The 14,202-nt window shown below is 38.7% G+C and overlaps 1 protein-coding gene across 1 annotated transcript in view; it reads right to left on the bottom strand.

Moving 5' to 3' along the window:
* Positions 1–2,317: 2,317 nt before the first annotated feature.
* LOC137283176 (DNA topoisomerase 3-alpha-like) overlaps positions 2,318–14,202 on the bottom strand; it is a 29,414-nt gene continuing 17,529 nt past the window's right edge. The window contains exons 18-31 of the mRNA XM_067814619.1: positions 13,707–13,776; positions 13,337–13,365; positions 10,989–11,047; positions 10,400–10,466; positions 9,319–9,406; positions 8,640–8,739; positions 7,791–7,864; positions 7,216–7,295; positions 6,428–6,826; positions 5,681–5,774; positions 5,020–5,145; positions 3,606–3,727; positions 2,850–2,984; positions 2,318–2,473 (exon numbers count right to left, since the gene is read on the bottom strand). Coding sequence (XP_067670720.1) covers positions 2,433–2,473; positions 2,850–2,984; positions 3,606–3,727; positions 5,020–5,145; positions 5,681–5,774; positions 6,428–6,826; positions 7,216–7,295; positions 7,791–7,864; positions 8,640–8,739; positions 9,319–9,406; positions 10,400–10,466; positions 10,989–11,047; positions 13,337–13,365; positions 13,707–13,776 — 1,484 coding nt within the window. The 3' untranslated portion in view covers positions 2,318–2,432. The remainder of the gene's footprint in view (positions 2,474–2,849; positions 2,985–3,605; positions 3,728–5,019; positions 5,146–5,680; positions 5,775–6,427; positions 6,827–7,215; positions 7,296–7,790; positions 7,865–8,639; positions 8,740–9,318; positions 9,407–10,399; positions 10,467–10,988; positions 11,048–13,336; positions 13,366–13,706; positions 13,777–14,202) is intronic.

Below are 14,202 nucleotides of genomic sequence, written 5' to 3'. Positions count from 1 at the left end.
TATACACTCAAAGGGAGATAACATCATTCTTAACGAAGCAGCTGTAAAATACTCCTTTGGGGTCTACGCGGACGAAGCACGGGTACAGAAAACTAAAGAAAATTACATTTCCAAAGAGGATAAGACCCGTGTCACCGGCCGTGAAGGTCCGTTGAAGAATAGGCCTTCGCAACCCATGATTGCCACAAAAGGCGACGATGCTTGTCGTAAGAGGCGACTAACGGGTTCGGGTGGTCAGGCTCGCTGACATTCCCGATTGCGCTAACCGATGCTCATGTTGTTCATCACTGGATGTTCTGATCCATACTCGATTATTTACAGACCGTCGCCATATAGGCGGAATGTTGCTGAGTGTGGCGTAAAAATAATACGTTCGTTTTTATCTCCATTGACAAATACTGCATGTGAATTATAATATACACTGGTGCTTCACTTTGGACCTTCATCTGATATTTTCATATATACTGGTGAAACTTCAGTACTCGCCATTAACTCATGATGAACGAGTGCAGCAAGAAGATGTTAATGAGGTCAAAAACTCCAATGTTGTCATAAATCTTGTTTGTGCACATTTCGTGTTCAAGAAACACTTACCCACACTTTTATGTAGGTAGTAACACGCATTTACTGCACATGCGATTTCACGCTTCATCAGTGGTGACATGTCGCATATCAAAACAACAGGTCATCCTACTAGCTTCACGGGTGTACTATCGGTTTCAAATATTGCGATGTCGGTGGGCCACGAGAGAATAAGTATTTTATGGTTGCTTAAAATACTGGCGTTACAGATGTAGTATGGGGTTGGTCAAGGCCTGCCCTGTTAAAGGTTACATTTAGCAGGATGAATAATTGGAACAACCCTCTCATTTACATAGAATTGTTCCCTGCCCTAATCATTACCTTACCAATTCCAAACCGGTTATACATCAAATATGCAAATAGCAGAAAAGAAATGGGTGATATTGTTCTGTTGTGCTTTCTTTAGTTAGGTTGCAACACCTACCCACCCCTTCTATAAAATGTGTACTCCAATGTTTTATCATGGATTGGATAGGGCTTTAGCTGGCTGCGTCTAATGAAAGACATTCATGGATGCTATCGTCTGACTCTGGCTTATAGTGGGCAGTGAGGTAGCCTAGTGGTTAAAGTGTTCACTTGTCACATTGAAGGTTCGGTTCCTCACATGAGTACAAGGTGTGAAGCCCATTTCTGGTCTCCAGTTTGATTCTTCAGGAGTACAATGTGTGAAGCCCATTTCTGGTCTCCAGTTTGATTCTTCAGGAGTACAATGTGTGAAGCCCATTTCTGGTCTCCAGTTTGGTTCCTCACCAGTACAATGTGTGAAGACCATTTCCGCTGTCCTCTGTTGTGATGTTGCTGGAATATTGCTGAAAGCAGCGTGAAACTCAACTCACTCACTCTTGGCTTTAAAGGAATTAAATATGGAATGAGGCTCCTGCACCCAATCAAAGTTTGCTTAGTATCTCGATGTTTTAGCACTAATAAATATATTCCTCATTCAGTTAATACTGAAGTCAGTGCATTATGCATAATTCACAGATGGGTATGCACGACTACCATCACAGGTTGGTATGCATGCCATTGGGTATGCACGACTACCATCACGGGTTGGTATGCATGCCATATGTTGTAGAAGCTCTTGGAACCCATGAAGATGGGGATTACAGTAACCAAGTCTACTACTGAGTGCTCCATTTGACTGACATGTTATCGTATCCCACTTGTGTACATCAATGCTCATAACGTAAACCGGATTGTATGGTCTAGATTATTTATAGACTACCATCCTATACTCATTGGAACCAGACCTTGACCATTCAGCCTCCAACTTTATCAGTATTGGTCTGTTGTCATTCTTGTGATGTAAGCTGAGAGCTAATAGGTCTGAATGGTTGCGGGAACCAGGCCCCGATTTCTCGAAAAAGTTTTTAGTCAAATTTCAAACTGAGTTTCACAATTTGAAACAGCTGAATTTTTAACTCAGCTGCATTTCTAAACAAAAAAACCCTAACAGCATAAGTAATCTATCCACGAAACTCAATTGTTTACTATAGTTTGAGTTTTGTGCCGATTTCAGTTCATTCTGTGAAAAGCATTTTCTCAAATTTGAGAAATATCTCAGACTTAAGTCAAAACTCAGCCTTACGTTTGTTTCGAGAATTGGGGCCTGGCCTTGATCATTCAGCTAAAAACAATGTCAGGATTGATGTGTTGGCTATTCTGGTCATTTGTCATGATAAAGTTTCAGTTAATCTGCTGCTGGCATAAAACAGCCAAAATATGACTTGGAGACAATATTCACATGAAGTTTATTCCATGCCAGTCTGATATACCTGTACAATATATACACTGTAAGATACATATCAGCAACATGTACACAATATACAAAAAGTGTTCCTTGTAGCATGTCAACCAGGGTCTTTGTGAGGGCAGGTTCGTTTCGTGTGACCTGAAATGTAAAAATAATGTAAGTACATTCTGTGTACATTCTGCTATATGCACAACCAATGTGGTCACTCCTTTATACTGAACTGAATTTATTTTCATACTTTCAGATGTTTGATAGGCAGATAGGTCTGACAATGAAATGTTGCCAATCATATTGATCATTTATTTATGCAATGTTCAGAAATGAATTAAACTCACATCACTAATGTACATCTTTTCATTTACTAAAAATCAGTATGTATTCAAAATCAATAAATCAAAAGTTCCATTGAATACAGAACATATTACGACCTTGACCTTTAACAAAATGTAATGAAACTCTCCATTTCTCACCTACACAGTTCCCAGCAAACAAACATGGTGTGAAGTGTGCTCACCTTCGACTCCACAAAGCCCACACTTCCTCTTCTTCCCTGATGGACCTCCAACATCTCCAGAAGCAGATCTCTTCCTCCCTCCTCCTCCTCCTCCATAACCACCACTCGGACCATTCCATCCTCCTCCACTGCCACCTGCAACATTATACAGACTTTATCTAATAACACAGTGTGTAACAGTTTATGTCTCCATAATGAGATATTGCTCCACTTAACTAATGAATGCTTGCTTTGTCATGAAACACTGACAAAAATGTCATCCAGCACATGTTTGAACAAATTCTCAGTTATGCTACAGTATGTTGACTTAATAAAGCAAGTTCCTATGAAGCTGATATGAAGCCTCATGTCACAATGGAGGTCTCTGATGCTGAATTGCCATCTGCCGAACACTAAATGTGGCAGTCCATGAACAAATGTCTCTACCAGTCCAAATTGTCCTGGATAAGAAGATTTAACAAAATCTCAGAGTATGAAAGTAGTATTTGTAGAAGTCCATGACCAAGGTATGGTGTCAGACAACCCATCACTGAACTTCATTGTGTTAGTGAGGGTGCTGGACTATATGTAATGGATGTTATGTAAGCATGTGCATGTGCATAATGAAATCCACAGTAAATGAGCTCTACACCATAGTATCATCATTGCCCCAAAATGTACAGATATATAGGCCAATAATCTGCAAGAATAATCTGGTATTTAAAATATTTATCTATCCTTTACAAAAGCATATTTGAGGCACCAGTGTATTCCTACCTCCTCCTCCACCACTACCCACGTCATCTGCCCACTGGAAGAAGTTACAACCCTGGTCTCTGGGTTTGGGGCAACCATAGAATTGTCTCCCTTTGTTTGGGCCTTCCTTCTGTACAGTAAGACTGAAAGGAAAAAAAGAACTGCTGACCACACATGAACAAACAAGTAACTCCAGAAAATGAACTGATTTTTACTTTGTGACAGCATCTCTCATAGCCTTAATTAGGCCTCTCTTTTTCTACAAATTGACTAACATACATTTCCAAAATACCATGCTCAGGCTGGCTGAAATGTTAATTAGGCCAGATCAATTTTATTTCTTGTTTTACAGCTTTTTGTCCTCAGAAAACCTAAAGACACAAGGTATAAAGAAAAAAACAAGAATCATCAGAAGATGACAGCTCCCACATATTTGAAAGAATACATCATCTGACAGTTACTCTGGCTTGACCTTTTTTTGAGTAAGTCCAAATCATTTCCATGGAAATGGAAAACATCAACATCTGTAAACAGCAAAAGGCGCCACTTCAAAATCTGCCTCATAAATCTGCTAAGTTCTCTTGAAAGAGTTTTAAAGGGTTTTGAATTGTGCTCCACAAATGAAACCCAAATGGCACCACTTTAGGCTCTGTTTGATATGTCTACCAAGTTTTGCAAAACAATATTGAAGAATTTTGGAGTTGTGCTCCGGAAATGAATCCCACCCCTCCCTTTTGAGATTACGTCCAAATCGTTTCCATGGAAATGGGGAAAATTGAAAATGGCAAAAATCTGTAAATAGCAAAAGGCATCCCATTAGGTTATGTTTGATACATCTACCAAGTTTTGCATAAAATACTAAACGGCTTTTGAGTTATGTTCCGGAAATGAAGCCCACTCCTCCTTCTCTGAGAGTAAGTCTGAATTGTTTCCATGGAAGTTGAGAAAATAGCAAAAGGCACCACTTTAGGTTATGTTTAATACAGCTACCAAGGTTTGCATAAAAATATTGAACAGTTTTCAAGTTATTCTCAGAAAACAAGACAACACCCCCTCGCTGTGCGGGATAAAAATATCTCACCAATCAAAGTAATATTCCCTTTTAATTCTAAAAGCATTTTACTTTTGGAAATTTATTAAGTGTATATGGGGCAAAAAGCAATCTAAAATATAAGTTTACATTAATGGCCTTCATTGGCCAATACAAGCATTAGAATTAACTTATTTTTTGTTCCCATTCTTTAAAAAACTACAACCAACAGATCCGTGAAACAAGAATACGGTTGGTCTGGACTTACTGAACAGGGTAGAGCTTGAGAAATGTCAATGTTCTTTTTGTATTTTTTATGAATATTCTCTCGACAGCACTGTGGGTTGGATGAGATGATGAAAGAATTGAAAGAAATCTTGTAATGTGTGCATTTGCATGACTTACAACTTTGCTGTCTGCCCACATCTGCATACAACAGCATCACCAGCCCCTGAACTTTGGTTCCAGGAACTAGTGGAGTGATTAGAACTTGGAGGCCGCGAGGAAGACCAGCTGTTATCTAGTCTTGAGCTAAAACAATATATTCACTGATGTAAATTACTGATACATATTGTGAAGATTTACAGTATCATTCAAGGGCAAGAACTGCATCTCTCCTTCTGAGGAACTGACTCCTTCTCACTGATTGGCTCTACAGATGCTAACCATCAGCAAATCTGCTGTGCTATCTTATGGCACAGTTGGAAAGCCTAACTGATAAAGCATCTACTTGTCACTCCGAAGAACCATCTTTTGATTCCTCACATAGGTATAACGTGTGATGCCCATTTCTGGTGACATTGCTGAAATACTGCTAAAAACGACATAAAACCTTATTTGCTCACTCACTCGCTATCCTCCCTGAAGCTTTAATGGTTATAATTGTTCCACAGTCCCTAGTAAAAAAACAAAATATGGTTAGACTCGTGTATCTTTCAACATCTACAGATACAGTGAATAGTTAACTAATGATAAAGTTCTTCCCGACCTACAAATGTTCCTTTGGGTTGATCACACACGTCACCATGCTGTAAAGGAAGCACATGTTTGTACTGGAAGTACCAACCTGTTTCCTGATGAGCTCTGGTTGTTTTCATCAGCCCACAAGAAGAATGTACAGCCTGTCCCGCTGGGCTTGCTACACTTGTAGAACTGACGGCCTGTCAGATACAGAGGCCTGACATAAGTCAACATGGACTGATACATCACATGTCACACAAAATTTGTTGTAAAAATATGTAAAAGGCATTTGGTTTCTTTCGGAAGTCTTTCAGAAACCAATTCTAATGTATCAGACTATCAGTGTTGTAGGATAGAGGAACATACAATTCCGCCTGTCTTAGTCTCACATATACAATGACTGAGGTCACCAGATGCAGTAGAAAAAATTTGTGTTAAACTTTGATTTGTTATATTTATGATTGTCTGGAAGTGAACTGACCAGTAAGCAGTCTTTTATACTAGCCATATACTGACCATTCAGTCATATATACTACATACAGATTGACCAGTAAACATTTATACATACCAGGAATATACTGGCCAGTAAACAGTGATATATACCAGTAGTATTACTACATATATACTGCTCAGTAAACAGTTATATTTACCAGATATATATTGAACAGTATACAGTTATATGTCCCAGGCGTATATTTGCCAGTAAACAGTTGTTCAGTACATATGCTACTGTGTGTGAGACTGAACACTCTCAATGTATTAGGTAACCAGTTCATGCCATATCATGTACATCAAGCACATGTTTGCAAAGGGACAACTTCCAATCTTTTTCAGTGGGTTTATATGATCTCACCTGTATTTGGTCCCTCCTTCCTAACAGTCAGCTGCATGGCATCACTTCCACAGTTACACACAATGGCAGACCCAGAATCTCCTGACCTTCCTCCAGATGCTTTTGGATTAGGCTGAGGCATTGTTGTCAGTGGTGGTCGAGAGTTACCTCCCCTTTGGTTACCAGTCAAAGATGCATTGTTCCTTGCACTGTTATTGAAGGAAGAGTTTGTGCTTGTGGTGAAGCTTCTACTAGGAGAGTTGGTATTCCTTGGTCTGTGTTGCTGTGTGTTGTTGCTGTTCTGTGGTCGGCGTTGTTGTGAGTTGTTGCTGGTGATGCTTGAGTTACTACTGCTGCTGTAGCCACTGTCAGACATGTTGCTGTTTCTCCTTGGCAGTGAAGTGTTAGCTTGAGAACTGGCTAAAGAGGAAGTTTTTGTTATGAAGGCTCACATTCAGCTTGGGTTATATACTCCCCAGGGAGATGAGATTAAAAAAGGAGTACATGTACACACTGATTCACTGACCATGGTAATAAAGCAGTGTCAGGACCTGGAAACACGTTTTATTCTTAGGAAACTCTCTTCAAGGAAGCTTATGTTCCTGATATATTAGTCATCACGTTAAAGTGGCAAGGTGCATCATCTTATAATCATCTGCAATCACAACCTCAATAGGAAAATCTGAAAAATCTTGTTAACCAATTATTTTTCAATGACTGTTTGTTTGTAATGAAGCAATCATCAATATGTGAGATATCAACCTATTCCCAACACTATTATGAAAATGAACATTATTATAACAACTTACTGTTGTTTCTGGCAGCCAGGGGCTGAATACTGAGAACTTCATTCAGCATATGATCACAACCACCAATGCAACCAGTGTATCTAACAAGAGAAACCAAAATATAATTTTAATTTAGAAAACATGGAAGGAGTATATGAGTGTTTTGTAGCATCGTTGTTGTCCTGTGATATATATGAGCAACAATCCAAGGTACCAAGCCTGACCACATGATCGGTTCCGTCATACAGAAAAGCAAGGATATGACACTTAAGATTAACCTACTGTAACCTATGTGTTGTGGACATAACAAATTCATGTATTACAGTGCCTTGTGAGCCATCATGTTTGGGACAGGAAACCCACAATATTCAAATAGTAGCTTTTATGACAAATAGGATAAGTGTACAGGGAATCGTCATTGCTTTGAATCACAATTAATCATCTCATACCTGTTTTTATTGTGCTAAAACTGTCACTAATCAATGGACATAAAGCAAGATTTAGTTTTCAGTTAAGATATGATTTTTTGTAACTTGCATTGTAATACTGCATATTTTGATGTGTGCCATCGCTGACAAATGATTAAGCTTTCTTACTCAGAGGGTATCATGGGTGGTGTTGATCCTCGTCTGAACTTGAACTTTATCAGATGCACCGGCCCTGGACCACACTGAAGGGGATGAATACAGTTATAAGGATAAAAATGCAATTTCAAAATAACTGTGGCCCAACGTCTTGATGATCAAATATAACAAAAAACCATCCCTGCCAATGGCACGATAAAAATTGCTACTTTCCACTGTTCTTAACCGTAGCATATTTGTATTTTTAATTTTTGGCTAGATATGTCTAAAGTGCCAACAAAAAGTAGCTGAATGGGTCGCACAATTAGGTTTTCAAATCCTTTGAATTTGTTATGTTAATCACATTTTTCATGAAGTATGAATCATGGTCTTCTATTATGGTATTTATTTCAACTGTGCCACCAGGACACTCTGAACACATTTTATCCATGCAGAGATGTCAACTCCAAAGTGTAGCAAATAGTAATTCCAAGGATCCAAATTGGTAGTTTGACCATAAAATAAATAGTCAACTAAATACATATACCTAAAATCATGATGGATTCTGAGAAAGATAATATGATACTAATAAAGAGTGAATCTTTAATTTCACACACCTCCAACAGCAGATTTCTAAATTATCATTTCATTATTACATTTCTTCTAGTCTCCTTCTGGCTAATACGTATTTAATTGATGAAAACATATTTTTTTGGTCTGTATTTCCAAATTTAATGAATTTCATTCAATTTTTGTAGAATTTCTAGTGCAGTCATATTTGCCTAAATCCACAGTGACTACATTAAAATTGTAGAGTTTGCCATCTCTGATCCATGCCATTTCAATATTTACAGTAAACCACGTGTGACGGTGCAATCCTACCTGGGGACAGGCTTCCTGGGACAGGTCTGCCTGGAGGACAAACTCTGGCAGCCAGATGGCAGCCCGACACTGAGGGTAGCCCATACAGCCAATATAATACCTGCATACAAATACAAATTAAAAGGATGACAGTGAATTAGAGTATGTAAGATATTTCCACTGAAACAGGAAGCGCTGAGTTGCTCTACCAGTATTAATGGTCTTGGTAAAACATATTACACGGTTTCAACCTGAATCCTACATTTGTCCTGGACAGCAAGGCCAGATGAGGCCCTAGGTCACTTTGTAAGGATCCATCACTTATCAAGTGCAAGAAGGACAAATTTGACATGACTGACATTTCCTGTTGAATTGTTTCACAATGGTGAATGGCGTCATTGTATATTAAGAAAGTCCATTTTCATGACGCTGACTTAGATGTCATAACTCTACCTGTTTAACACAGATTTCCTGTAGTTAAATCACATTGAGAAAGACAGTCTAGTGTAAATAGTGTAGTGTTTCAAATGGAGATACTGAAAACAGAAAAAAAATCACATTGCTGAAAGCAGCATAAACTTAAACTCATTCATGATCTCTCACCTTGCTATGATGTGCCAGAGCCTGGTATGATACATTTCTTTACGTCTCTACTGACAAACAGCAGACGTAATATCCATGACCCTGAATCCCCACTCACCCTTTTCCATCCTTCTTGACCTTCAAGGCCATGTCCTGACCACACTGTGGACATTTGCGGACAACAGCTGGACCAGCAATGTCTGTAACTGAAATCAAAACATTCTGTCAATGTACAGTGAGACTCAGGACACCCAGATCCCAAACATCTGGAAACCTCACCTTCCAGTGATTGTTCTAAACAATGACTGTCTATAACAGATATCCAGTTTCCGTTTCCGCACGGTAAATTTTACAAATGAACCCACTAATTCAACACAAAATTGACTCACTACAAAGACAAACCTTTGATCTTCCGCTGACTGTGTTAAATGAAGCACAAGTGTCCATGTGTTTTGACACGAAACAAGGTCTGCTAATCCAAAATAATGACCGATCAGCAGGGTATTGGCAGTGACAAGTAAGCCTATCTGACACTGAGTGAATTGTAATTGGCAAATCAAAATGACCATGCTGTGTTGGAAGTGACTTTATTCATGAGGTATATGCTCGCTACCATTTCAACAACGAAGCCTGGATGACAGAAATCCAGATATCCAGATATTCAGTTATCTGGATATCCGGGGTCTCACTGTATTAGGCATTATAATTGTGGTCTCAGTGTATAAATAGGATATGAAATTCCCAAAACTTTCTGCCAGAACACAGGGCAGGTTACATGTCAAACTTGCCAGTCCTGACCAAAACTTACCTGCCTGCAAAATACCTTCATATACTTATCTAAATTTTAACCCCACCATCGGGCAGGTGAATTAAAGAATCTGGTAAACTGTGTTGAAAATAACACATCTGGGAGGTCAGGTAGACAGGCATTTCGAACACTGGTATGAATGATATCAAATAGATATTTTACAATTAACAAATTGTTTTAAAAAAGCATTATTCTTTAGCCTAGGACTTGGAAACTTCAACATAGATAAAAAAAAATATCTTAGAAACAGATTCATACTTTGTAAACTTAAGCCAGTCTCCCTACACATTTCATTCATGAAAACTGTTGAAGAGCCTAAGATAGCCAAAACCAACGTAAGGCCCAAACAACCAAATCAGTATGTAAGAATCTCAACAATCATTCTACGTACCTTCAGCTCCTGTGAGAGCATGAGCTTGTCCAAAGTACTGTGACAGAGCCTCATCAAGTTTCAAGGCCTGATAATAACAATTAACATCACTGTACATGAATGCAAAACTATGAAGGAACTCCAAATGTGTAGGTTTGGAATCTAACTAGTAAAATAAACAACCCAAAAGACATTCAGCTCACTGATATTAGTGAAAAACATCTGTGATCTCACAAATAAAGAATATCAGAAGTCAAAGTCATACTAACAAAGGTTGTTATTACAGTCAAACAAATGAGACATAGCTGGGATTGTTCTGAGTATATCCTGACAGCCTCTTTTCCACTGCTTATACCATTAATCTCCATGCTCATGAGCTGAACATGGCTGCACAGGACAGTGACAATCAGACATCTCACCCCACACGTAAATGTTGCTGTCTGATTGGCTGAGCCCTCTTCTATTATTCTCAATGCTCCCCACTTACAACATGAACAAATATCAAGGGTACATCAACCCATGCCCCCCAGATGCCAGTGAACAACTTATATTAAACCTATTACTATAGATTAGAGATGTAACACCCAGGGAGATAACACTGCTACATCACCTGCTGGCTTGCCTCTATAAACACAGCCTTGTATTTCTCTATCTGCTCCCTCAGTACAACTAGAAAATAAAGGAGCACACACTCATTATGGTTCCTATTTGGTTACTTTGTAATGTACTGTAAATATATTCACTCTGATTATACTTATATATATGCTCAAGGACCATATGAAATGGAACTGATGGGTAATATATATATATATATTTTCCAGACGATTTGGTTTCACTCGAAAATCGGCCGGATAGTGAGATGTCTGGTTAAATGGATCAAACAAGCAAAACGTGAAAATTAAGTGAAAGCATAACATGTACATATATCAATAAATAAACAGTCAATAGTAGTAACAGTGAATCATCATAACATGTACAGTGTTCCCAGAAATTATTGAGAAAATGTTTGTTTTTTTTCTAATGATGCTAAGATTGGAAAAAGGGCTTCCACTATGCACTAAGCATACTAAATAAGGGAGACAAATCTTGAAGGCTTAGAAGGAAGCTCATTACGTCAAGAGTTATCTCCCTTGTCTGAGCAGACGGCTTCCTGTGTTGACATGGCAGAATTTACAGCAAGAGAGAAAAGAAAGCTCATTCTAGATGATTTTGGAAGGGGTGAGGCTGATGCTAAAGTGTTAGCTTGTAGACATGGCATTCCTCTGTCTACAGTATACAGAACTTTGAAGAATATTCAAACAGGAACCGGGATAGAGCACAAAGCAGGGGCAGGTCGGCCTAGGAAATTCAGTGTTGTGGATCGCCGAAGACTTGGGCAGATTGTGAGTAGGGGCAAATTGAAAAGTGTTGAGAACATCAGAAATGAAATGATTAGCAGAGGAAGTCCTCAGGTATGCAATGAAACAGTTAGGCAGGAATTACAGAGACTTAATTGGGTGAAAAAACGTGGAATTCCCTCGCCGTTGATGAAAGATGCACAAAAGGAAAAACGTTTAAACTGGTGTCGGGCTCATGAAAATCAAGATTGGGATAATGTTTTCTTTTCGGATGAAAGTTCTGTATGGCTTTTCCCTAATTGTGTGAAAATTTGGACCAAAGATACTGTCAAACCTATCTACCAGTGACCAAAACATAGCCCGAAGTTTCACATGTGGGGTGGCATATCGGCTCGCGGAGTGACGCCATTGTGTGTTTTCAGGGGAAACTTGACAAAAGAAAGATACGTTGACATTCTAAATGGTCACCTTCTTCCGACAGCACAAACATTGTATGAAGATGATTGGATTTTCCAGCATGATAATGACCCAAAACACCCTGCGCGCTACACAAAACAGTGGTTGTCGGGCGAAAATGTTCAAGTTTTAGACTGGCCCAGTTACAGCCCAGACCTAAACCCAATTGAGAATGTGAGGGGAGTCATAAAGGACAGAATAAACCAAAAGGGACTGAGAAATATTGAAGATATGAAGGCCGAGGTGGTCCAATATTGGGATACCCTGTCACACGATTACCTACAAACTTTGATGGGTAGTGTGCCTAGGCGTATTCAGGCATGCATTGCTGAGCGAGGAGGTCTAACAAAGTACTAAAACAAGACTGAGACTGTAAAAGGATGATGTTTTTACATGTTTATGTAAGTAAAACGCCAGAAGTTAATAAACGTAATGAGTTACATGACGCATCATGATTCTCAATAATTTCTGGGAATACTATAAATGTACTGATAACACATGGGAGGTGGAATGCAAGTTACAAGTTTTCATATGGCGTGTGAAGCTTAAGGTGATAAGTTAGACAAAAAACGGAAATCGATGACAGAAAATCTTTATTTTGCCAATTGCACATTCTTTTTTAAAATTTTAAATGACCTGAAAACAAATGACATCATGTCAAACTTATGCTGTCTGCAGAAAGTAAACTTCTGGACAGGATCATGTGGCACGCTATTTTTAACTTGTCTCGAGACAGATAGTAGGGGTTGGTTTATCAGTGTTAAATACAATACAAATACAGTGTAGTTTCCCTTAATCCTACTTAATCCTACCTACTGATTAGATGCTCTCACACCCACCAAATCCTAATGAACAACCTCAGTGACACGCATCCAGTGTGTTTTGATGACGGTATTGACAGGACATATACACATGCACATGTGCACAGATCTCTCCGTCCAGATAACAGGATCATTTTTCAATGGAAATCTATGGGAATGGTTTGAAAATTCGCTGCCTGGGTCTGGAAGCGCAGGGTCCAGTTAAGTAAGTACAATTAATGAATGTAAGTTTCGCTTCATACGAAAATCGTCCGGATACAGGGTTCGACTGTACATATGTAAAATCTGACCTTTGATATTAAAGACAAATTTAAGAAGAACAGAAGACAGTGAAACAAACTTACTATTTTTGTCTTTTCGACCTTCACATATCCTATAAAAGAAATATATATCCTAGTGAGATTTTGCGTATTGCTAAAGAGAAAGGTTAATAGGTGTGGAACTGTCATAAGACTAAAACACATCCTTGATTTCTTCACACTAAATCACCACATAGGTACAATGTGTGAAGGCCAGTTTTGAGGTTCCCTTGTGACTGTTGGATTATTGTTAAAAAACGTGTAAATCAAATTATAATTCATTCCTCAAACGCTTAATTTGTTTACGTGTTATACATAATGTAATTTTTACGATAAATTTGATGTTTTATACTGATCTTGACTCAAGCTTTTTCCATGACATCATGAAAAATGATTATGAAGACTTCAAGTTTACCTTTGTAAGTCGGCCTCCAGTTCAGATCGAAGGTGTGGCTTGGACATGTGGTATCCCATCTCATCATATCCTGCAACAAACAGTCATTGAGAAGACCCGGGTTAGCACTGGTCTGCAGCATTAACCCATGCTTGTTGTAAGAGGTGACTAGCGGAATCTTGTGATCAGATTCGTATCATCGTATCCCATCTGCTTAGATTGATGTTCATGCTGTTGATTGTCTGGTCCAGAATTGATTATTTACAGACCACTGCCATATAGCTGGAATATTGCTGAGTGCAGTGTTAAACCAACCAACCAACCAACAACAAACAGTCACTATGTGGAGTGAGGTTTATAGTTGTTCCTCAGGTTCAGCTAAATCCATGGGAGTTATTCAACTATCCTTGTTTATCAATGGTTTGACAAGGTCACGTAGTTGACACAAAGCACACTTTGTTACAGAACTATCACAAGTCCAGGGAAAGTATGCAATATGTGACAGTGCTGAGTGTCT

This window comes from Haliotis asinina, chromosome 5 (assembly GCF_037392515.1).
Source record: "Haliotis asinina isolate JCU_RB_2024 chromosome 5, JCU_Hal_asi_v2, whole genome shotgun sequence".
Classification (NCBI taxonomy): Eukaryota; Metazoa; Mollusca; class Gastropoda; order Lepetellida; family Haliotidae; genus Haliotis; species Haliotis asinina.
This window is presented reverse-complemented; position numbering and strand designations above follow the sequence as displayed.